At 46.6% G+C, this 21,936-nt stretch overlaps 1 protein-coding gene across 1 annotated transcript; it reads right to left on the bottom strand.

Moving 5' to 3' along the window:
• Positions 1-1,414: 1,414 nt before the first annotated feature.
• HDC (histidine decarboxylase) lies at positions 1,415-20,803 on the bottom strand. Its single transcript, XM_047766386.1, has 12 exons — positions 20,663-20,803; positions 17,848-18,020; positions 14,309-14,422; positions 13,276-13,398; positions 11,083-11,217; positions 10,675-10,818; positions 9,875-9,941; positions 8,610-8,772; positions 8,428-8,518; positions 4,146-4,244; positions 3,029-3,130; positions 1,415-2,893 (listed from the first exon to the last, which is right to left on the bottom strand). The coding sequence occupies exons 1-12, from the start codon at positions 20,691-20,693 to the stop codon at positions 2,147-2,149; spliced, it is 1,989 nt and encodes a 662-aa protein (XP_047622342.1). The 5' UTR covers positions 20,694-20,803; the 3' UTR covers positions 1,415-2,146.
• Positions 20,804-21,936: the final 1,133 nt, after the last annotated feature.

Raw genomic sequence — 21,936 nt, 5'->3', positions numbered from 1 at the left:
GGCTCGGATCCCACGTTGCTGTGGCTCTGGCGTAGGCCGGTGGCTACAGCTCCGATTCAACCCCTAGCCTGGGAACCTCCATATGCCACGGGAGCGGCCCAAGAAATAGCAACAACAACAAAAAAAAACAGGCAATTCCAGTATGTAGCAAGGTGTGGGGATCACCAATGGCGAACAAGGGGTAACGTGGAACTTTAAGCTCCTGACAGAGATTTTCTCCTTGCCCCAACTCTGCCCAGGCTCCTCTGAGCCCTTCTCCCTACTTGTCCTCCACCTTGGCATATAAAAACTCACACAAAAGAGTAGCATAATTTCTAACGGTGCAAGGCCCTACCCCCAGGATGATCCTATATCACTTAAAATGCCTGCCTGAGAAAACTCAAGGCTGCCCAAAGATTTTGTTGGGGTTCCCACTGTGGCTCAGTGGATTAAGAACCTGACCAGTATCCATGAGGATGCAGGTTTGATCCCTGGCTTCGCTCAGTGGGTTAAGAACCTGACCAGTATCCATGAGGATGCAGGTTTGATCCCTGGCTTCACTCAGTGGGTTAAAGATCACAGTAGCATAGGAGTTCCCGTCGTGGCTCAGTTGTTAAGGAATCCGACTAGGAACCACGAGGTTTTGGGTTCAATCCCTGGCCTTGCTTGGTTGGTTAAGGATCCGGCATTGCCATGAGCTATGGTGTAGGTCGCAGATGCAGCTGGCATCCCGCGTCGCTGTGGCTCTGGAATAGGCGGGCAGCTGTAGCTCTGATTTGACCCCTAGCCTGGGAACCTCCATGTGCAGCCTGAGCGGCCCAAGAAACGGCAAAAAAGACAAAAAAAAAATCACAGCAGCATTAAGTCACAGATCTAGCTTGGATCTGGTGTTGCTGTGTCTGTGGCATAGGCCTGAAGCTGTACCTCTGACTCAACCCCTAGTCTGGAATCTTCCACATGACAAGGATGCAGTCATTTAAAAAAAAAAAAAATTCTATTTGTTCCAGCCAACGCCTGCAGTTAGAGTCCCTGTTGCCCACCCTTTTTTGGAGGTACGAGCCTAAACTTCCAATAAGCAGCAGTTAGCAAACCCAGACAGGCTTCCCATGGACCAAACCCCTCGTCCTGCCTTTGGTAATGTTTCACTTCCCTGACTCTCTGGAGCCCCTGCTTCCACCCTCCCTCTTCCCCGCATTCTCCCACTAAAATGCCCAGTGACCTCTGTACAAATCAAAATTGAGTTCACACCAGACTCTTTACTCTATTACAGTAGTTATTACTGATTAAAATCTGTCCTTACGCTTTAACTAGTGTCCAGCTTTGTTTACCTTTAACATTGTTAATGTAACCAGTTTCAGAACTACTCCCTATAAAAGTGCCATCTGAAATGGATAGAAAATGATTGTTTTGGCCTATGAATTCACCATGGGTAAGCTGCTTGTGAGCACGGTGTTTATTTGACTACAGAATCCAGAAGAAAAAGAGGAAGTGCACAAGTTTCAAAACCAGAAAGGGAACATTTAACTGTAGTGAAGGACGAGAAGGACCTGCTGAATGGTGAGCTTCTGATCAAGTTCAACCTTCAACAGTTCAGTCTGGTGGGAATAGCCAGGACTTTATTGAAGACAAAGAGGCCTGAGTTTGCCCTTTTATAAGTCATGTGACTTGGGGCCTCCATTTCCTCATTTATAAACTGGAAGTCACAGTGCCTGACTCAAGCTGCCTGCCTTCTTCATACCAAAAGTGTCTCCAACTCTTTTTTCTCATAATCAAAGTCATTTAGTCTCCAGAACATGCCCAGGTTAATTAATCAATATTTCAGTGGTCAATTATGTGATGCAGGACATGCTTTTTTCAGGGACAATCACAATTTATTATCACATTATAGTTCATGTCACAAGCTAAACCACAGAAGCTGCCTCTCAGTACACTACCCTAGACCCTTTCTCTCTCACCAGCCTGCTAGAATCTTCTGGACCATGCTGGCTTAAACTCTCCATTTCTATCATATCAGGTTCTATGAGAACCTGATAAAAAATTATAAGCTTTCTCCCAAGAAAAATGCACACACAGAGAAGCACATAAATTCACCCACAGAAGCATACAATTTTGAGGGGTTCAGAGACTCCCTGAAACACATTCATGGACTCTGGCTGAACCCCCTGGTCTAAACCATTGCCTGCAGGGGGCAGCAGGGCAGCTGGAACCCACATTGAGAGCTGCATTCAGGAAAGCTGGGGACACTGTAGAACTTGATTAGTTTTTTGAAGGCACTTTTCTTTAGCACCATCATCTCTTCCGGAAACCTAGAAAAGATTCTAACCCGGGAGGAGCCGCCATTCTTCACAGAGCCATCTGTGGGCAGTGGCTTCTGAGCACTTACAGGCACGCTGTTGCAGCTGAGGGAACGCACTGCCTTCTTCTTATTCTGCACAGACAAATAACTGAACAAAAAGGAGGACAGCTTGTGCTTGGTGACATCTGGGGCCTCTTCTGAAAAGCAGTCATCAAATGGGTCCTGCAGGATTTCAAGATGACAGCTACCTCCCCCTCTCACAAGACTGGCTCCCACACTCGGAGGCTGCCTGATGATCTTCCTGGCCTGGGCTGGGTCATCTTCTGCCCCGTTGACAGATGGAAAGGACATTTCCTTGGCCAAGGCTCTGGGGCCCTGGGTTTGGGGGATGAGGTTCCCCAGCCGAGGGCTAGGCTGGGAAGTACAATGCTGACTCAGGATGAGAGTGGCGGCATCATGAATGAGGTTCCAGTCTCTCAGGATGTCATCCCTGGTGGTGAACTGGGATGTCACAGTGAAACGGATGATCAACTTGTCCTGGATCGTGGCTGGGATGAGGAAGAGACGGCCAGCTTTAGCTATTTCCTTTAGTACACTTTCGGTGAGACAATTAGGACCCTGTTTGAAGGATAAAGAGAAGTCAAGTCTGTATCACATTCCCTGTAAGTATCCCCAGAAGCCCAGCATTTACATTTCCAAGAGGCTGAAAATCACCAAATGACCCCCTTCACGTGAGATGGAAGATGGCATTACCTTTAGACGAAAAACCACCAGGCCGAGGTGCCTCTTGGCAGGAATTTCAAAGAAAGGGTCATTTCTGACCAAAGATTCAAAATATTTAGCCATTTCAATACCCTAGAGTTGTAAACAGAGAGAGAATTGAGATTATTATCAGGCGAGGGATGACCATGCGTAAACTTTCACACACTGCTAAACAGGTTTAAAAGAGCCACACCTTTGAACCATAGAGGTGTAAGTGGCTTCTGCCTGCGATTTGATTTCGCTCATATTCCAAGCTATAAAACCTTCAGTGGTTCCCTGTGTCTTGTCCCATTGGGTCTACACTGAGATTTCATGTCTCAGGGCCTTCTTTCAACTCACCCCTCAGAACCAGAAGGCATGTGCTTTGCCTCAAGGCAACGTGCCTTCATAGTCCAGCCTCACATAACTTGACTTCCAGACTGGCCAGGGAGGATAGCAAGGGCCAAAACCCAGCCCATGAGCATCCCAGCCAGATGCCTTGTACAGGCTATAAATGCTCAGAGAAAGAGATGTTTGTTTCTACTGCGCAAAAAGGCACCGGGTGGACTGTCCACAGCCCCACCTCCAACCATTAGTAAAATAAATTGTACTAAATATGCCTTCAATAAATATCTATTAACATAAGGCAGGGGTGTTTTTTCCAGATTTGATAGGTCTACATGTCCAAGCCAGGAAAGCCTTGTTTCCATCACAACTATACTAGTGACTATAACTTTCGGACAGCCTTACAATCAGAGTAATTTTTTAAAATATAGGTTCCTACCCTGGCCACATGCTGCACTTTGATTTACTTACAATTTCTTTCTCTGCAAACCAGGCTCTCAGGCCATTGCTTCCCAGTGCTCAGTGATAGCAGAAGGAAGGATGAGACACTCAGGCAGAGGAGACACCAAACAGCCCTCAGTGTCAAGTTCTGCTCAGTGAGATCCTCTAAGAAAGAGACGTCTGCCCCGAATAGTTAAGTCCCAGGAGCTCTTAAACAGGCCCAGACACCTGAGCCATACATCACAGGTCCCCCGGGGCAGGTGTGCAGAGAAGAAACCAGCCCTCCTCCCTGCTACATCACAGAGGGAGCTCAGGCTCCACCCACAGTCCGCCCACTACATACATGTCTAACGTGCGCTTGAAGATTCTTCACCCCAAAGGACCGAATCACAAACCAGAGTTTAATAGAGCGAAACCGCCGGCTCAGGGGTATCTGCCAGTGCTAGAACAGAGGAACACAGTGCCCACAATTAGAAACAGGGACCTCCACTCCCCCACTCAGCACTCCTGGGCTTCATCATCTGTTGTCTGCACAGCCCTCCAGGGATGTGCAGTGTCACCATGGCTCCCAAGGCCATTGCTAAGGAGAAGCTGAGGCGAGTCACCCAAAGGCTGCCTCATCCTGTGACCAAACCCTGGCGAAGATGGCCAATGGGCCCTTGTCCAAGAGCAGGACAGGTGGAAAACAAGTCCATGACCCTGAACCAAGGAGAAGACACTATGCTATAAATGCTGCTTTAAAATTTCATCCCAGGCTGAAATTCAAGATAGGAGCAAAACATTTTTTTCTGTGAAAGAAACCAAGTCCCTTGAATAGAAGAAAATAAAATTCCATTCCTATTCCCCCAAAAACCATAAAGTGTAGTGGTCAAAACCTCAGATGCTGGAGCCTCACAGAACTGGGTTTCTCCTCCAGCTCTGTCTCTTACCGGTTGTGACCTTGAGCTTTGACATCTCACTAGCTCCTCATGAGACAAAGAATGAACAGAGCTTCACAGGATGTTTTCAGTAAGTACTGGCTACTTAGATGATAAAAATGTAAATACAGGAATTCCCGTTGTAACTCAGTGGGTTATGAACTGGACTAGTACCCAAGAGGATGAGGATTCGATCCCTGGCCCGCCTCAGTGGGTTAAGGGTTCAGCATTGCCATGAGTTGCAGTGTAGGTAGCAGTCATGGCTTGGATCCCACATTGCTGTGGCTGTAGTACAGGCCGGCAGCTGCAGCACCAATTTGACCCTTAGCCTGGAAACTTCCATATGCCACAGGTTCGGCCCTAAAAAAGAAAAGGGGGAAAAAAAACACACATAAATACAAATCACAGTGGTATTTCTGCCTAGAACTAAGATGAGCATGATTTAACCTCACTGCCCTGTCCTGATTTTGCCTGTGACATTCTTGTGCCCTCAGGAGGGAGCACCCCAGCCTCAGATTTCAGATAAGCATCACACCTTGGTCTCTATTAGACTAAATTGACCCTTTGTTTCTGGTGACCAAGTCCAACAGAGCTTAAAGTTCAAGGTTGCAGGCACCAATGGTCTGACAATTTTCTAACCAATTCCAAACCGATTTCCCAGACCTGAAAACAGAGAAAAGGGTTTGGAAAACATTTGCAATGATTAGTTAGTGTGATTTCTAATGACCTCTTCCTCACATATCAGAAAGCTCTGATATGTTGGCTAAAAATAAATATTTGTCCAATTAAATTTTTATCCACTGCACCAGAGGGTTGCCAAGTCCTCAAAACTGTGATCACCTCCACCTCAGATTCCTGACTTAGGCACAATTCAGACATGACCCCTTGGTTGATGGACAGTGTTTCTCCTCTATCAAATACTAAGCTTTTGATTTCCAAGCAAACACACTAGTGCTGAGAACTACCTTGGGGACTTTCCTCACCAGCAGAGGGCGTCCAAACCTGGACATGGGACAAAATCCCTGTAACAGAGAAAGCATCCATTCTACCCCTTGTTAGATGGATACTATAGACGAAGAAAAATAAATGGATAAAGCAGCCTTCTCTGAAAACATCATTTTCCAGATTATGATGGACAATTGACTAATTTACCAGCAAGTTAAAATGAGCTACAGAGGTGGAGGGGGGCCGGGATCAAACCCGAATCCTCATGGATCCTAGTCAGATTGGTTACCACTGAGCCAGGACAGGAACTCCTCAGCAGAGTTGATTTTAATTTTTATTTCTTTACTCTCTATCCATATCCCCAGTTGTTCCTCTTGTCATTATTCCAAAACCACTCCATGCTGACCCAGTAGGGTGGTTCTAGCCAATATTTTCTGTTGGAACAGGAAATTTGGACAGGGATCTCCATGAACTCCAAGCATTCCCAAGTCTCCCCTGCGTCCTTTCAAAGTTTTGCCAGTTTCCTTGCCTAAAACAAGACACTATTTGAGGAGAGAGGGAGCTTTCCTGATGTCAGAAGAATCTAGGCCTGATTTGGGGTGGCCCCAGGGCTCCAGGAATTGAGCCCCAAAGTCCACTCTCCCAGAATGCTGCTCTATTTCTGGCTCATCTCAAACCTGGCTGGGCTTCTAAAGCTGCAGCCACCTGCATGAAAAAAAGCTTGGGACACAAGTCAGAGTAGCAGTGAAGACCCTCAGGATCATAACAGAGAGCAGCTTCAGTTTTCTATGAGTTTCTTCCAGACGTGAAATTAAATCCTTTGGCTTCAAGGTAAGGGGAGAAAAACATAAAACAGCACCTTCTGGATATAGAAATGTACATGGTAAGTTTCTCCTGGACCAACGCTAAGAAAAGTTTAATTTAATGGTTTTATAAGGGATCTGGAAGAGAGCAAGCACTATAAAATCTCCAAACTGATGGAAATGAACCACAAGAGGATCCCGAGATACTGCTGTAGACAAAAAACAAAAACACAAAAATGTAACATAAAATCCAAAATGGGCTAGAGTGAGGAAATGCCCTTAAGTTATGATGGTCCAAGGTCACTTATAGGAAAATGGATATCATTTCACATTCAGGAGACAAAAAAGAATTATCCCTAAAGATATCTGCTCCTTGGGCTGTTGTGAAAATGCTTTTTGACTTAAAAATTGCTGGAAAACCCAGCAGACTGGGTAGTGGAGATTAAAAACACCATTATTCTTTCACTTTTATCTACCTCTAGAGGATCTGTCCCCACTATTGCAAGCTTACTGCCTGCAATTCCAGTCAAAAAGCTTCAAAAAACCTAAAGAGTATGAGCTGGTCCAAGGGAGAACAACTAATATCAAGAGGTAACAGAGCAATTATTTTAGGACTAAAGGGTCGAGATACTTTTGTCCAAGGAAAGAAGACAGAACTATTTCTTTGCAAAAAATGACTCACAGCACAGGAGTTCTCCTGTGGCATAGTGGGTTAAAGATCTGACATTGTCACTGTGGTGGCTTGGGTCACTGCTGTGGTGTGGGTTCAGTCCCTGACCCAGGAACTTCTGCATGCCTCAGGCGCAGCCAGGGGAAAAAAAAAAAAAAAAAAAGACTCACAGATTTCAGGCATTGTTCTCTCTTTGTCACCATATTAATTCATTTAATCCTCACAGCAAGCCTAAGAAGCCAGCACTGTTATTATCACTCTCATTTTACAGATGAGAAAACCAAAACAGTTTAAGTCATTTGCCCAAGGCCACACAAGTTAATAAACAGAAGAGTCAGAATTCAAACACAGGCCATCTGGCTACAGCACCTACATGCTTAACCACATCACTATATGACAAATCTCTGCAGCTTAAAAGAAGAGCTTTTAGAAATACCATGCCTACAATTTATTGGGCATGTGCCACATTCCCAGTAATAAATGATCTACATGTATGTTCCCACTGCAACCTCACAATACCCTAAGAAATCAGTGCCACTATGCCCACTTTACAGATGAGAAAGTCAGGACTGAAAGAGGTCCGCTGTTTCCCAAAGGCCCAAACCAAGCTCGTCTCACTCTGCCTCACCTCAACCATGTTATATGTAACTTATTAGTTTATATTCCCATCTCCCCTACAATTAAAGGGTGGGCTCATCTTCAAACTGAGGAGGAGATCTGAAGAAGTGTTTCCCCCCCAACAGACAGTACAGATTGAGGATGTGGGCAGGGTTGAAAGACTGAGGTGCTTGGAGTGGGCAGGCCAAGAATGCTTGGAGGTATCCAAAACCTTCAGGAAGGGGACCCAGACCCCATCCCCACCATGGTGCCTCCCACAGTGCCTCTATGGGGACAAAAGGATAAAAAGGTTAAGCAAGAAGGCTGTTTTCCTATCCTTAGAAATTCTCCACCCTGCCCTGCTGCTGGGGAGGAAGCAAAAAAGATGATGCAGGATGGAGGCAGAAGGGAAATATCATGACTACTATTTATTGGTCCTGTTGTGGGAAGGAGAATTTTTAAATGTCACAAATATTCAGGAAATTTGCATACTGCCTCAAAGGTTGGTCTCCCTTTCTAGGGTTTTTAAAGTTTTCTGGGTTTCATCCTATATGCCTATAGGCACAACTTGAAACCAAAAGTATCCAGTGGGATGGGCTCAAGTGTGCTGTTCTCTGATGGAAAGAGACTTGCAGGGGTCAGAGCAGGTTCCCATGTCAGAGGCCGCCAGGTTGCCTGTTCCTAGCCACTCACCATGAAGTCGGTGGCCACGCCCGAGTTGGCATGCCTGAGGTAGACAGGGTTCACGCTGAAGGTCTGCTGTAGCTTGTACTTGTCCTTGACCCTGAGGGGTTGCAAATGGGCATTAGTGTCTGAGAGCTCTCCAGAGGAAGCAAGGCTTTCCTGCAGGCTGGGAGCTTGGCTGCCACACTCACCAGAACCCAGTACAGTCAAAGTGCACCATCATCCACTTAGAAGGATTAAACGTGAAGGAATCGGCATACTCGATGCCCTTCAGAAACCCCCGGAACTCGGGGCACAGGAAGGCGGTGCCTGCATAGGCAGCATCGATGTGGAGCCACAGCCCCTCGCTGGCACCTGAAAAGGCAAACATCACCTGGCTGGGAGGCGGCACTGGGGGTAGGAGTGGGTTGCTTCCAGCCAGCTAAAAGCGTCTCTCTCCTGGCCTAGCCAGCTGGTGGGTTGCAAGAAAGGAGCTGGGAAAGGATGGGTCGCTTTGGCTAAATGTCATGGAGGCAGGTGGACATGGGGGGAGGGTGTCAGTGCAAGAAGTAGGGTTTAAGAAGCAGGGCCACCCCCTATAGGGAAAGCCTATAGAGCCTGACCCTCATAACCTCCACCTAGAGCTTTCAGGAACAGTAACCAACTTAACCACTGGCTGGGAGAACAATGTTAGTGCCTTTGATACCAATGTTAGAGAGGGGGTATCTCTCTTTCCTAGTGGGTTTCTTGCTTGAGGATTTTAAACAAATTTGAGTTTCTGTTCTGACTTTAACTCCCCCATGGTTTCCCCTGCCCTATCCTTTTCATTTTCTTTGCCTAGATTAGAAAATATTCCACTCTGCCTCATTCACCCTGTATTTTGTTTTCTGTTTCGTTTTGTTTGTTTGCTTGCTTTTTTCTGGGGGGGCCGCACCTACAGCATATGGAGGTTTCCAGGCTAGGGATCTAATCAGAGCTACAGCTGCCAGCCTACGCCACAGCCACAGCCACACCAGAAACAAGCCGAATCTGTGACCTACACCACAGCTCACAGCAACACTGGATCCTTAACCCACCGAGCGAGGCCAAGATCAGACCCGCAACCTCCCGGTTCCTAGTCAGATTCGTTTCCACTGCACCATGACAGGAACTCCTCACCCTGTATTTTGGATACGTCCTGTTTCAAGCAGATTTCAACACATAGGTGAGAGGGTGAGTGACCTGAGGCCTACTCCCTGTGGCCTCCTAGGACAGGATGCAAAGAGCGCAGCCCTAACCCTTGGTCTCTCTACTGGGAAAACCAATGACCCGGCTGCCTGGAAGAAGGTGCTCTTGACCTTTGGGGGCTCCTCCCATGCTCTCTGAACCAACCAAAGAGGGACAAGATAATTCCACTGAGCTGGTTTTAGGCTCTGGTTCTGAGGAACATTTTAAAACTCATTACTTATCTTCCTAGGCAGACAGGGTAGACACTTACAGATGGGGCCCAGCTCCGACAGGCAGTCAAATGCACAGACCCCAGTGGTCCCCAGTGTTGCACAGACCTAGAGGAAAACAAAGGAAGTTAACATGGGAAGGTGGGATCCTGTAACACTTTGGGCCTGAAAAAAGATTCCATCAGATATCCCACCCTAGCAGAACAGTGTATATTTCACACTACACTTTATCATGACCCATAGTAAGAAGTACATTTTATCTAGCAACCTAGGACATATACACATGTATATCTGAAATAAATATTTTACCAAACAATGTGTATTCTCACTACATGAATGTACGCTGATATTTTTCACTCTATTTTCTTTCTTTCTTTTATTATCATTATTTATTCTTATTTTATTTTATTTTATTGCTTTTTAGAGCTGCACTTATGGCATATGGAGGTGCCCAGGCTAGGGGATGAATCTGAGCTGCAGCTGCCAGTCTACTCCACAGCCACAGCAATGCGGGATCTGAGCTATGTCTGCAACCTACACCACAGCTCACAGCAACGTCAGATCTTTAACCCACTGAGCAAGGCCAGGGATCGAACTTGCATCCTCATGGATCCTAGTTGGGTTTGTTACCCTGAGCCACAACAGGAACTCTTCTTTTTTTTTAATGCTGGTTATGACCCACAAAATTTATTTTCTAAAACACTAACTCATAATTTGTAGAAACATTGTGTTTGAGGACATTTCTGCTTTTGTTTGCAGCATGTACTTACCTGAATTCTGCCAAATTCCTTCCTTACCTCCCAGCTCTATCGCTCTAAGCTCAGAACACGGGCTGACTTACAAAGACAGGCACCAAGCCCCGCTCCCTGTCCTCCTCAATGGCTTTCTGAAGAGCTTCCCCTCGGAGCGAGAAGTTGTCATCCACAGGCAGAAATTTCATCTTGACCAGAGAAATCAAACCAGCCTTTTCCACTGAAGAGTGGGCCTGAAAGGACCACAGAGACCTGTCAGCACCACGTTCTGGCATGAGAAGCCCCAGAAACTGCTGAAGCCAGACTAAGGGGAAAAAATTTAACATTTGAGTCTTGAAGTCTCCCATGGTTCTTGGACAACATCCAAGACCTGAGCTGCCCTGAATCCAGGGGGCTCAGGATTCAGGGCAGCTCAGGTCTACAAGGAAATCAGTCAGAGATGAAGACTCCAGAAGCCAAGCACTGCCTGGAGGTTCGACCTGCGCTGGGCAACTCACCTGGTCGGAGGCATAGGCGATGAGCCGGGCATTCAGGCAGGACTCATCTGCCCCAGGCTCAGATGCTTTCATTTCCAAGATTTTGTTCTTCCGTGCTGCCAACAAGGCGATCAAGGTGGACTCGCTGACTGTGCTCTGCAGCAGAAGAAGAATTAGCAGGGACAGCATCTCCATGTACTCTTGGCAAATTCCCAGGCTTCATATGGGTGGGCGTGTGTGTGTGTTTGTGTGTGTGTGAGTGTAATAGCTATTCTTAAGGAAGTACATAGCTCCTGCCTAAGGGGCTGTTTCCCCCCCCCCCCCCCCCCCCCCCGCCAACTCACATGCCTATTCTGCATTTTCCATTCACAACTTCTTTTTTTTTTTTTTCCATTCACAACTTCTTATGCATTCCTGGAACACCTTCCTCTCTTATAATTTTCAGGGAAGGGATGAGAGTATATTTTTTACCAACATCTTTATTAGGTCACAGAAACCAAAAATAGAATGTTCAGCCCCTATACATTTGCTTATAGATATGTTTGCTCCCTATGTTAAAAAAAAAAAAAAAAACTTTCAACCTTTTGGGTATGGAAACGGAGTACGTTTCTGCAGGGACGTCCCACAGAGAAAGGGTCCTGGCCTGTGCGAGAATGCTCTGGCCCCAGTTTTGTTGCCAATGGCTCTTGTGACCTTGAGCCAATATTGCCCTTCTGGAAGGCTCTTTTATATTTATAGAGTGGAGAACATCCCTTTAGGTGCATCCCAGAGTGAAGCATCAATTAGCCAAAAAAGAAAAAAGGGTTGGGTAGGTTTCTGCTATGGCCATGATTGATGGAATCCTGGGGGCCATCTCAGCAGCCTCACAGGAATCTTGATAGCTTCTGACCACATCCACGGTATATGGAAGTTCCCCAGGCCAGGGATTGAATCTGAGCCTCAGCTGCAATCTACACCACAGCTGTGGTAACACCAGATCCTAAACCTACTGCACCACAGCAGGACCTCCTAAACAGGCCTGAGTTTGAATCAGCATTCTTCCATTTACCATCTGTGTGACCTGGAGCAAGTTTTTAACCTTTCTGAGCTTCAGCCTTATCTCAAAAATTGAGGATGATACTATTTACCTATAGGGTTCTTGAGATAACAAGATGAAATCAAGATCATGCCTAGCAGCTATTTAGCATGTTCTTCCAGATATATATCTGAAGCTGTGACTATTTGCTAACAACCAAGAAGGTCCACAACATGCAGTAATTTGTCTTTCTTGTGAGGTTCAGATTTTAATCTTGGCACAAGACTGGATGGAGAGAGGGAGTCACTTAGCTGAGAAATGAGCCCAGCAAACTTCCCAGCTCTCATCTCAGGGCAGCATGGCTCTTTTTATTTAACAGAAGAATTCACTGAATCCTCACATCCATCCTTGAGGTAATTATTAATATTATTATCATTATGTCTCCATCATATATCATAAAATCAAAGAAATTACATATTACAGAAGAATTCAAGAATTGGAGGAGTTCTCAAAGAACTCAGAACCAAACCCTCATGAATGTCAAGGGTCTATGGATGCAAAAGTACTTAGCAATGTGTGTGGTCTATAAGAGGCACCCAGAAAGCTCCACTATGCTGCACTACTTGACAAAAATAAGTATTTTAAGAACCATCACTTTACAGGTATTCAAAAGACAGGATCACAGATTAAGATAAGTGGATCTACAATGATCTTCTATCTTTCTACAATGATAACTTCTTTCACTTCTTCTTCTTTCTCCTGGCCCTAGGAAGAAGGGAAAGAAGTCTCTACTTGCCTTCTCTTTTCCACTTACCATAGGGGTAAAATGGGACAAGGAGGGAGGGAGTTGTCAGATTTGTAAACTAAGAAACTTGAATGAAGTATTACTGGAAATGTGATAATGTGTGGAATTTTCATCTTTTTCAAAGGAAAACTAAAAGAAGAGTGGAGACAGTGGTGGCAGCAGTGTAAACCCAATGGAAGTCAAAAGGGCAGTGGCCCCAGTGGTGGTGGCAGAGTTGGTGGAGTCAGTGATGATGGTGATGAGGGTAATGGTGATGGTGGTGGCAGTGATGGTGGTGGTGTGAGTGACAGCGGGGAATCTCCATGGAAAATATAAGAATTGCCCAGGCAAGGGTTTGGGCTTCTCCTCCACTACTTATCCCCGATGCTAGCAGAAGCTTTGCCAAGGGAGGCACCTGCAAGACGCCTCCCCCTTGGCTGCTGGGGTGATGGTGCAAGAAGTGCTCAGGGAGTCCCAGCATTTTTGCCAGCCAGTCCATGATGTTCATCTCCAGTTCTGTGCACACAGGGCTGGAAGCCTGAAAGAGGGAATGCAACTTCATCCACATTGCCCAAGGGCTCCAAGATGCCCCCCGCCAGCCCCAGAAACACATCTGTCTCTGCCTTGACCCTCCCTGGGCCTCACCTATCTTGTCCCTGGAGAAGGACCCACTGTCAGGCCCTGTGCCCGACTGATTCCTACTCAGTCCTCTGCCAAACCAAAAAAGGGAAAGGATGTGGGGTTTTGGTTCATGTCACCCTCAATGAGGTGGATTCTCCTATGACTCCAAGGGTCTGTGGAGAAAGAGCCCTAAAAGTGACTGCTTCCACCGGGCTCCCCAAGTCCCTAAAATACCCAGCCGAGAAGCATGCTAAAGGCCAGGGAGAAGTTCTAGGACTAAGAAAGAAAGCACTTCCTCCTGGAAAATGTAGCAACTCTCCCAGCTCCTAACCTCCCCAACACCCCCTATAACAGTTCAGGCTTAAAATATAAAGTTGTTCTAGAAGAATTCTGACACAATTTAAAGCTGGTTGGTGCTTAAGGAGTCATTAAGGGAAGTCCTAGGGCATATCCCTAACTTATGACAGCACGGGAGAAGTTGTACCAACAGGCACCAAAGTGCTTAGTGAGAGTCACAAACTGTGGCAATAACCAGATCTTAGTCTAAATCTCATCTCTGTCTCTATGAGCTGATTGGTCTTGGGGAGATAAATCACCTAAGCCTTAATTTCTTTATTGGCCTCTACAAGATGGGGCCAATGCTCATAATTCCATAGGGTTAAAGGATAATATGAGACAATTTATATAAAGCTTAAGCTCAAAGAATATAGCCATTGTTAGTATTTAACTTGAAATCCCATTCAGAGACCAGGACTTCCTGCCCCAGGATGTCACTTTCTGCTATACCCCTTTTACCGCTTGTTAGAGCTACAGGCATTGCTACTCACCCATGTGAATCCTAAGCAGTTAATGGCATCAGCCAGCATGTCTCCCAGCAGTGATGGCCAAGAGGTGAGAGCTGGGTAGTAGGCGTGCATATGGGGGCTTTGCCAATGTACCACCTGGAGGCAGAGCATGTACACAGGTGACACCAGGAGCCAGGTCCTGGAGGCTTTCTTCCTCCAGAGGCCCTCCTGGGTAAGGGGAAGCATCCACTATAGAGACTGGCTGCTGCTTTTAAGACAAACAAAAAGTGACATAAATCCATAAAAATAAGACATATTCATGGTGTGTTCTAGCCACCCACATCTCTCATACTCTGAGCTAGTTCTTCAGTGGAGCATTTGCATATATGCAAAGACCAGAAGGGACTATGCAAAATGAAAACTGCTCTGGGAATTAGAGCAGTGGATTCTGGGTGGTGTTTTTATTAGTCTCCAGTATTTATCCCTCACTCCACTCCTACCCAGTAATAAAAGGGAGGGGAAACTGTGAGCTCTAGAAGATCAGGTTGCTCTCATCCAGTCTCTCGCCAAAAGCACCCTGCATTCCCTGGTCACACAGCTCCTGTGGAGGGTCAGTATGCGTGGGTTCAAAGTGTCTTTAGCTTCTCAGTGGGGATCGACAGAAGAGAGGAGAGGGCAGAAGTGCCAGTCTAAGGGCAGGGTAACTTTGAATCCACAATGAGATTAACCCGTGGTAAGGAAGAGCCAGTAGACAGGAAAGGCCCCCTGTAGCAGGTCTCAGAAGCATCTTCAGTGGCTCATTGGCTTCATTAATTATCTAATCTGGCTTCATCTCACTGTTCTGCAAACATGCCCTGTTCGTTTCTGCATTCATGCCTTTGAGCAAAGCTGTGTCCCCTGACAGGAAGGCACTTGTCATACAGACATGACCTTCTCAAACCTGTTAATTCTTAGAAAGCTACTAAATATTCATTTCCTCCATAACTCCTTCCACAAGCCCATGGAACAATCTAATTCTAGATGTTTCACTTTACTGAGATCTCATAGGATAACATTTTATTGTGTCATCAAATTATTTAGTGTACACAAATTCCTTTACCTCTTCAAGAGCAAGGAGAGTGTCCTGGACAGTGTGAATGGTAGGAAGGAGCATAATATTTAAGCCCAAGGACACAAGTTCCTGCCCATAACCAGCTGAGTGACCTTGTAGATTTATTGTGAAGCTAATGAACTTAAGTGCCAAGGTCTTATGTTTGTGTGGGTCTCTTTCAAGATCCATTCTTTTTTTTTTTTTTTTCTGAGAGTGGGTGCCAATTTTTGCATCCAATTCAGACCTCAAAAAAACAGTATCCTCCTCTGTACCTCTGACAATCTCAGTTTCTCATCCAAAAATAAATTTTGTCTCCTGAGATTGCTGAACAGATCAGCCTGGGAGGAAGGTTGTAAGATGTCAAGGACTAACAGTAAGCTAATCACATGGTGATAGACACATCACATATCCAGACTTGACTCTTAGATAATCCAGACCTCTTCCTCTGATTTTCACCAGGCAGAAGGCATCATAGGTAATAACAATATCTTCCACTTTCCAAATGCTTTATCTAATTTAAGTCTCACAACAGTCCTACTAGGTAGATGTTACCATTATCCCTGTTTTACAGATAAGAATTGGGGCTGGCAGAGAGAAGCAGCCTCCCCACAGGCACACACACACCTCGTAGAGACAGATATCAGAAACTCAGGGCTGCCTGCCTCCGGAGCCCAGCATCCAAACTGGATGGCACCCTTCCTTCCCTCCCTGCTCTGCTCTCCCTTCCTCGTGAACAGTAGGTGGGGTTTCTCTAACCAGGGTTGGAATTAAAGCAAAAAGACAGTTTTTCTTCTCCTGGCATCTAGGAGCCAGCATGGAGAGGAAAATTATTCCAGTTTTCAATGAGGTGCTGACCTAAATGAGAAAGAAAAGGGCCAACTGCTCTCAGGCCAATTCTCTTGAGGCTGGTGCAGCCTGAGATGAGATGAAAGATTGGATCTTTCATCTGTGCTTTCATCTGTGCTTAGTGACAGTATTTTGGAAACCCCAGAGAAGGGCTTCCACCTCCTCACCTTATCAAGAGGCAATTGTCTGTTCTTAGGAGATACATAAGATAAGATAAGCCAGAGGAATGCTTATCAAAACAGACAGACTTCTGTGTCCAGAAATGAGCCTCTTTAACCACACCCCCAGCAACTGCTGGAATTACTTTCAGTCAAATGAATCAGCTCATTTTCACCTCTTCTGACAGTTGCTTTCAGTCTCACTACCAAATTACAGTTGGCCCCTCCACAGATTACATTTTACAGAATGAAATCCATGAGATAATCTTATCGGAGAGCTAGCCTCCTTGGTAGAGCTTTACTGATACAGAAATTTTCAAAAGATGCTTGTGAAATAGGCTGCATGGTCAGAAAGAGATGAGTGTTTGGCTCTATGCAAACTTGCCATCACTTTCTGAGTTTGAATAATATCTCTCCCCTGCCTCCAAGTGGATTTCCATCACATCTAAATCCAAAGCTCGTGAGGGAGGATGGAAATAAATATCAAGTCATCCTGGGGAAAAGCAGCCAGACACCTGCAGTTTAGAACACCTGAGCACCAAGCAGAAAGACCCATGAATTCGAGAAGACAACCAACTTCTCTGAGCCCCAGTTTCCTCATCCGTAAAACAGGGATAGTAGGGTTACCCTCAGATAAAACGAGCTTGCCTATAATGTGGTTAGTGCAGAGCCTGGCACATGGCATGGAGCACAATAAAAGGCAGCCCTTCTGTGGGAAGACAATGGTACCGGCCCAGCAGGAGCACCAGGCACAACTCCTCACCCTGGTGGAGGGGATGTGACCACAGTCCCAGGCATCAGTCAGCCTCTGTCTGTTCCCTGGTCCCACCAGTGCTGTCCCCAGGCTATGCCCCTTGTCACTGAGAGTATAGCTGATTCAGAAAAAGCTCCTTCCTGCTGCTGAAAAAGCAGTTCAACTTTGAGACCTCCCTTTGTTAGGAAGGACATGGTTCCCACCTCACAGAGGAGAATGGAGGGTGCTGACAGGGGCTCTCTCAACTTCTCAGCCCCCTTGACCTGACAATCAGGGTGCCCACTGAAAGGTGTGCCCTTGGCTCCCTCCTTCCCTTGGGCATGCTCAGGATTCTGGAGGAGAGTCTGTAGCTCTTCCAACTGGGGCTTCAGGCACAATCTCCAACCTCCTTGCTCCATCTTGCTCCCCACAGTCATTGCGTCCTTTCCCCTCAGACCCAATTTTCATTAAGCAGCTCAACCCATCCAACTTGCACCCTTCTGTCAGATAGGCTCTGGGACGCAGCCCTTATTTTCTCCAGCTCCCCACTCAACTCTCCAGGGCAGTCCTGGCACCAGAAGCCTAATTTCAATGGGAGTCCTGGCCCTCCATGTGCCCAGGACACAGACTAGGATGTTGGTGACCAAGGGGCTGAAGGACCATCCCAGGTTTACCCATGGCAGGGTTTCCAGGCCTATCGCCCACCCTGCTACACCCCAGCATCCAGAATCACCCCGTGGTGCCTGCATCTCACCCCAGGCATGATGATTCGCTCAATGTCTCCAAAGATGCTGTCCCAGCTGTCAGGCTCCTCGGGAGCACTCTCCGGCAGCTGGCCTCGCAGGTAGCCAGGTCTCACGTCTGGAGTCACACGCCGCTCCCGCACAGTGCTCAGGTACTGGCAGATGTAATCCACCATCTCCTTTCCTACAAGGGAGGCAGAGAAACTCAGGTCCGTGGACGGGGCCTGGCCAATTATTGCCCATTGTGCTGGGGCCGGGGCCAAAGGGATTGGTGAAGAAGGAGAGGGATTCATGGGCTGAGTTTGGGGGGGCCTGAGCCCCAGCATAGAGCTTGTCTTCAGTTAAAAAAAATGAGTAGGGAGTTCCCGTCGTGGTGCAGTGGTTAACGAATCCGACTAGGAACCATGAGGTTGCGGGTTCGGTCCCTGCCCTTGCTCAGTGGGTTAACGATCCGGCGTTGCCGTGAGCTGTGGTGTAGGTTTGCCATGAGCTGTGGTGTAAGTTGCAGACGTGGCTCGGATCCCATGTTGCTGTGGCTCTGGCGTAGGCCAGTGGCTACAGCTCCGATTTGACCCCTAGCCTGGGAACCTCCATATGCCACAGGAGCGGCCCAAGAAATAGCAAAAAAAGACAAAAAAAAAATGAGTAAAGGAAGAGTCCTCACTGTGGCACAAGGGGATTGGCAGCATCTTGGGAGTATTGGGACGTGGGTTCAATCCCTGGCCTGGCACAGTGGGTTCAGGATCTGGTGTTGCTGCACCTGCTGCTTAAGTCGAAACTGCAGCTCGAATCTGATCCCTGGCTTGGGAACTCCCATATGTCGTGGGGCAGACAAAAATGAAAAGAAAAGAAAAAGAAGTGTAAAGGAATGCATGAATGATGGAGTGTGTGACTGAATAAATGAACAAGAGGGAAAACCTCCAAGGCATCAAACTCCAATACCAAAGAAAAGCACCTTTTTTCGCCTTCCCTTCCTTTTATCCAGATCAATCTTGTGCAGCTCTCTACTTTTCTTTTCTTCTTGAAAAGAGAGCATCTACTCATTTTTCACCTGGGACATTTAGCAGAAACGGTGTGCCTCTTTCTATCCAGATATTGCACACACACACACACACACACACACACACACACACACCCCATACTCTTTGTTGGCTGGCAAAGATGGCAAGCTTCCATGCCAGGTTCTGAGAAAAGGTTAAAATCTTTTTGTTCACCATTCCCCCTGGACCAGAAACTCCCCACCTTCTGGACCCCTGAACTTCTTTAAGAATTTCTGTAAAACTGTAGGCTTATACACACACACACAAATGTGTGTATAATATTGTGTATAATTTCTGAGGCTCATGGATTCCCTAAAGCACAACCACAGGCCCAGACTAAGAAGCTATACTGGCCTGAAATCCTGGGGAAATGCAGCACCATGTCTCTATCAATTTATCTCTCTCCCTTCTGCCTCTACCAACACCTTAGTGCCTAGAATAGTTTTTAGATACTCAAAACTTTTATCAAATCAATGAATAAATGAATAAGGAAGAAAAACAGCCAAGTTAAATATCTGAAGCCACGGCAAGTTTTTGCTTTTTCCTTCCCTTTCCTCTCTCCAGGAGAGGGTCTCTGTGTTCAGAGCTTCTGTCACCTCCTCTCTTCCCCACACCTCCCCCAGCCACTCTCTCTCTCTCATTGCTTCTCTCATTCTCTGTCTCTCTCAATATCTATCATTCCTCTTTGTACTGCTCAGGCTCCTTTTCCCCCTGCAGAGAAGAAAGAGAGAGAGACAAAGAGAGAGACAGAGATATGAGGAAAAGGAATGCAGTGTCTTCCCTCTGCATCAGCTCGTGTAACGCTCTTAGGAGCTGGACCAGCCCCAGACAAAGCTGTGAAAACTTTCAGCACCCTTCTCTCTTCTCGGTGCTCTCCTCTGACCCTCCCACGACCTGATGCCTCTCGTGACTGCAGTGGCATCCTTCCAATGGCTCCAGGCTCTGACAGCCCTGAACCCTCCACCTTTCCAGGGACTCTATGAAATGTATTCATCTTCCACTCACAGGATAAACGCTACAGGAACCTGCTCTCAGCTGAGTGCCTTTGGAAAACAATGGAATAAGCTAATGCTAGTGTAAAGACTGAAATGTAAAGATAGCCACATATGAGTAATGTCTGGATGGAGGAATGAGCGGAAAAGTTGGACTTTAACATGGGTCCACGACTTATAGCACAGAAATTTTAGGTAAAATAACTTACTAGTGGGGATGAGGATTAAAAAAAACTTACAGAGGAGAAATTATAAGCAACTACCCACTTTCCCTGTTAGGACAGCCATGCCTGAAAATAGGATAACCATTTGATTTTGCTCCTCACACAAGACTTGAGACATAAGAGGTGCCCTTTAAATATTTATGGAATGAACGACTAAATGAAAGAACACTGCAGACAGATTCATGCCTAGAGAGATGAATAGGAAGAAAGATTAGATTTTGCAGCGACTGCAGAATACACAGGGAAATTCTTTCCTATTTCAGAATATGAATAATCCTCTTTTTTCCCATTTAGTGGATCAGAAAGCCAAGTCCCCCATTCTGTGGCAAAGTAGAAAAGAAAAGCATGGCACGGTGTTGTGAAGTTACGTGACGGTGTACGAGAGGGAGAATGAGAAAGAGGTTGAGAACAGTTTTAAACTCTGATCTCACAGTCCCTTCTCAGAAAGAGTTTCCAGAAGCCACCTCTCAGAAGGCAATTCTTGGGCTCCTGTCAAATGACACCCCAGATCTAAGCAGCAGTTTCTGCAGCGGCAGCAGCGGGGAAGAGGGCCAGGGGTGCTCTGCTCACCTCTCTCTCTGTACTCCTCGGGCCCCATCATCTCCCTCGGGTTTGGCTCCTTCTCACAGGCGACGTGAAGGAGGAGGTGGACAGGGGTGCGCTCCTGGGCAGCCCTCGCGCCCTTTATTTAAAGGGTACTCTTCCCTTCCACCTTAGCTCCGCCCTTCAAAGGCCCTTCCTCTAGGCTGAATTAATTCCATCCCTCCTCCCCTGAGTCCTTGTCCGGAACAGTGACCACAATTTCAGCCAGTCCAGAGATCTAGGATAAGAGGCACTTCTAAATTAAACAATGCACTGAACAGGCAGCCTCCAGGGGGGACATGGTTAAGAGCCCGCCTTTCTTTCAGCCCCTGGGTTCACACAATAGACTCCAAGCCTCACACTGAGCTCCAGGCTCAGTATCCCAGAACAAAGCCAAGGGTGTGCCGAAAAGTAGCAACAGTTATTAGTATTATTCCTGCCACTGTGTGCTGTGGGTGGCAGGAAGGGAGAAAAACGCACCTGGAGTGATGCTGTTCTGCTGCCCTCATTGTGCCCTGGAATAGGCAGATGTTATCCTCTAACACAATGGATTTTTTTTTTTATTATTATTATGGCTACATAGTACTTATTGCTGTAGAGAGATAAGAAATCACAGATAAGCAAAAAGAACAAAAATTGAAATATCACCCAGGTGTAACACTTTTAGCTTTTAAAAGGCTGTGTGCATGTATGTGTTCGTGTGTTCGTGTGTGTTTGTGTGTGTGTACGCGCGCGTGTGTGCAAAGGGACGTGCAGAAACTCCTTTGGAGGCTGGGGGAGAAGCACTGCTCTTAGAGCTTGTTTCTCAGTAAAAGTGATTGAATGCATTCAGGTTGCCAAATAGAAAAGACTATTTGGTGTTTTCAGTCTTTATCTTCCTGGTCTTCTGCGGGGAGTGTGATGGTTACTCCCCAAAGGAGCCCCCTCTAGGGCTCCTCATCCCACCACTCTGAATGTTTTATTTTTCTTTTTTAGGGCCACACCTGCGGCATATGTAAATTGCCCTAGCTAGGGGTGGAATTGGAGCTACAGCTGAAGGCTACGCCATGGCTATGTCCAATATCAGATCCAATATCAGATTTATGCCAGAGCTTGCGGCAATGCCAGATCCTTAACCCATTGAGGGAGGCCAGGGATCAAACACTCATCCTCACAGGCACTATGTCGGGTTCTTAACCCACTGAGGCACAACAAGAACCCCCTGCTGCTATTTGTCTCCTCCATCAGGCCCTTAAACGTGGGCATGCTTCAAGGGATTGCCC

This window comes from Phacochoerus africanus, chromosome 2, assembly GCF_016906955.1.
Source record: "Phacochoerus africanus isolate WHEZ1 chromosome 2, ROS_Pafr_v1, whole genome shotgun sequence".
NCBI classification, from domain to species: domain Eukaryota; kingdom Metazoa; phylum Chordata; class Mammalia; order Artiodactyla; family Suidae; genus Phacochoerus; species Phacochoerus africanus.
The sequence above is the reverse complement of the archived record's forward strand: the minus strand, read 5'-3'. Positions and strand labels throughout refer to the sequence as shown.

Coding starts and splice junctions, on each gene's coding strand:
- HDC (XM_047766386.1), bottom strand. CDS start 20,693: ATGATGGGGCCCGAGGAGTACAGAGAGAGAG. Junction 10,819..11,082: donor TCGCCTATGCCTCCGACCAG/GTGAGTTGCCCA, acceptor TGGTCCTTTCAG/GCCCACTCTTCAGTGGAAAA. Junction 3,131..4,145: donor TTCAAGCGCACGTTAGACAT/GTATGTAGTGGG, acceptor TTACAACTCTAG/GGTATTGAAATGGCTAAATA.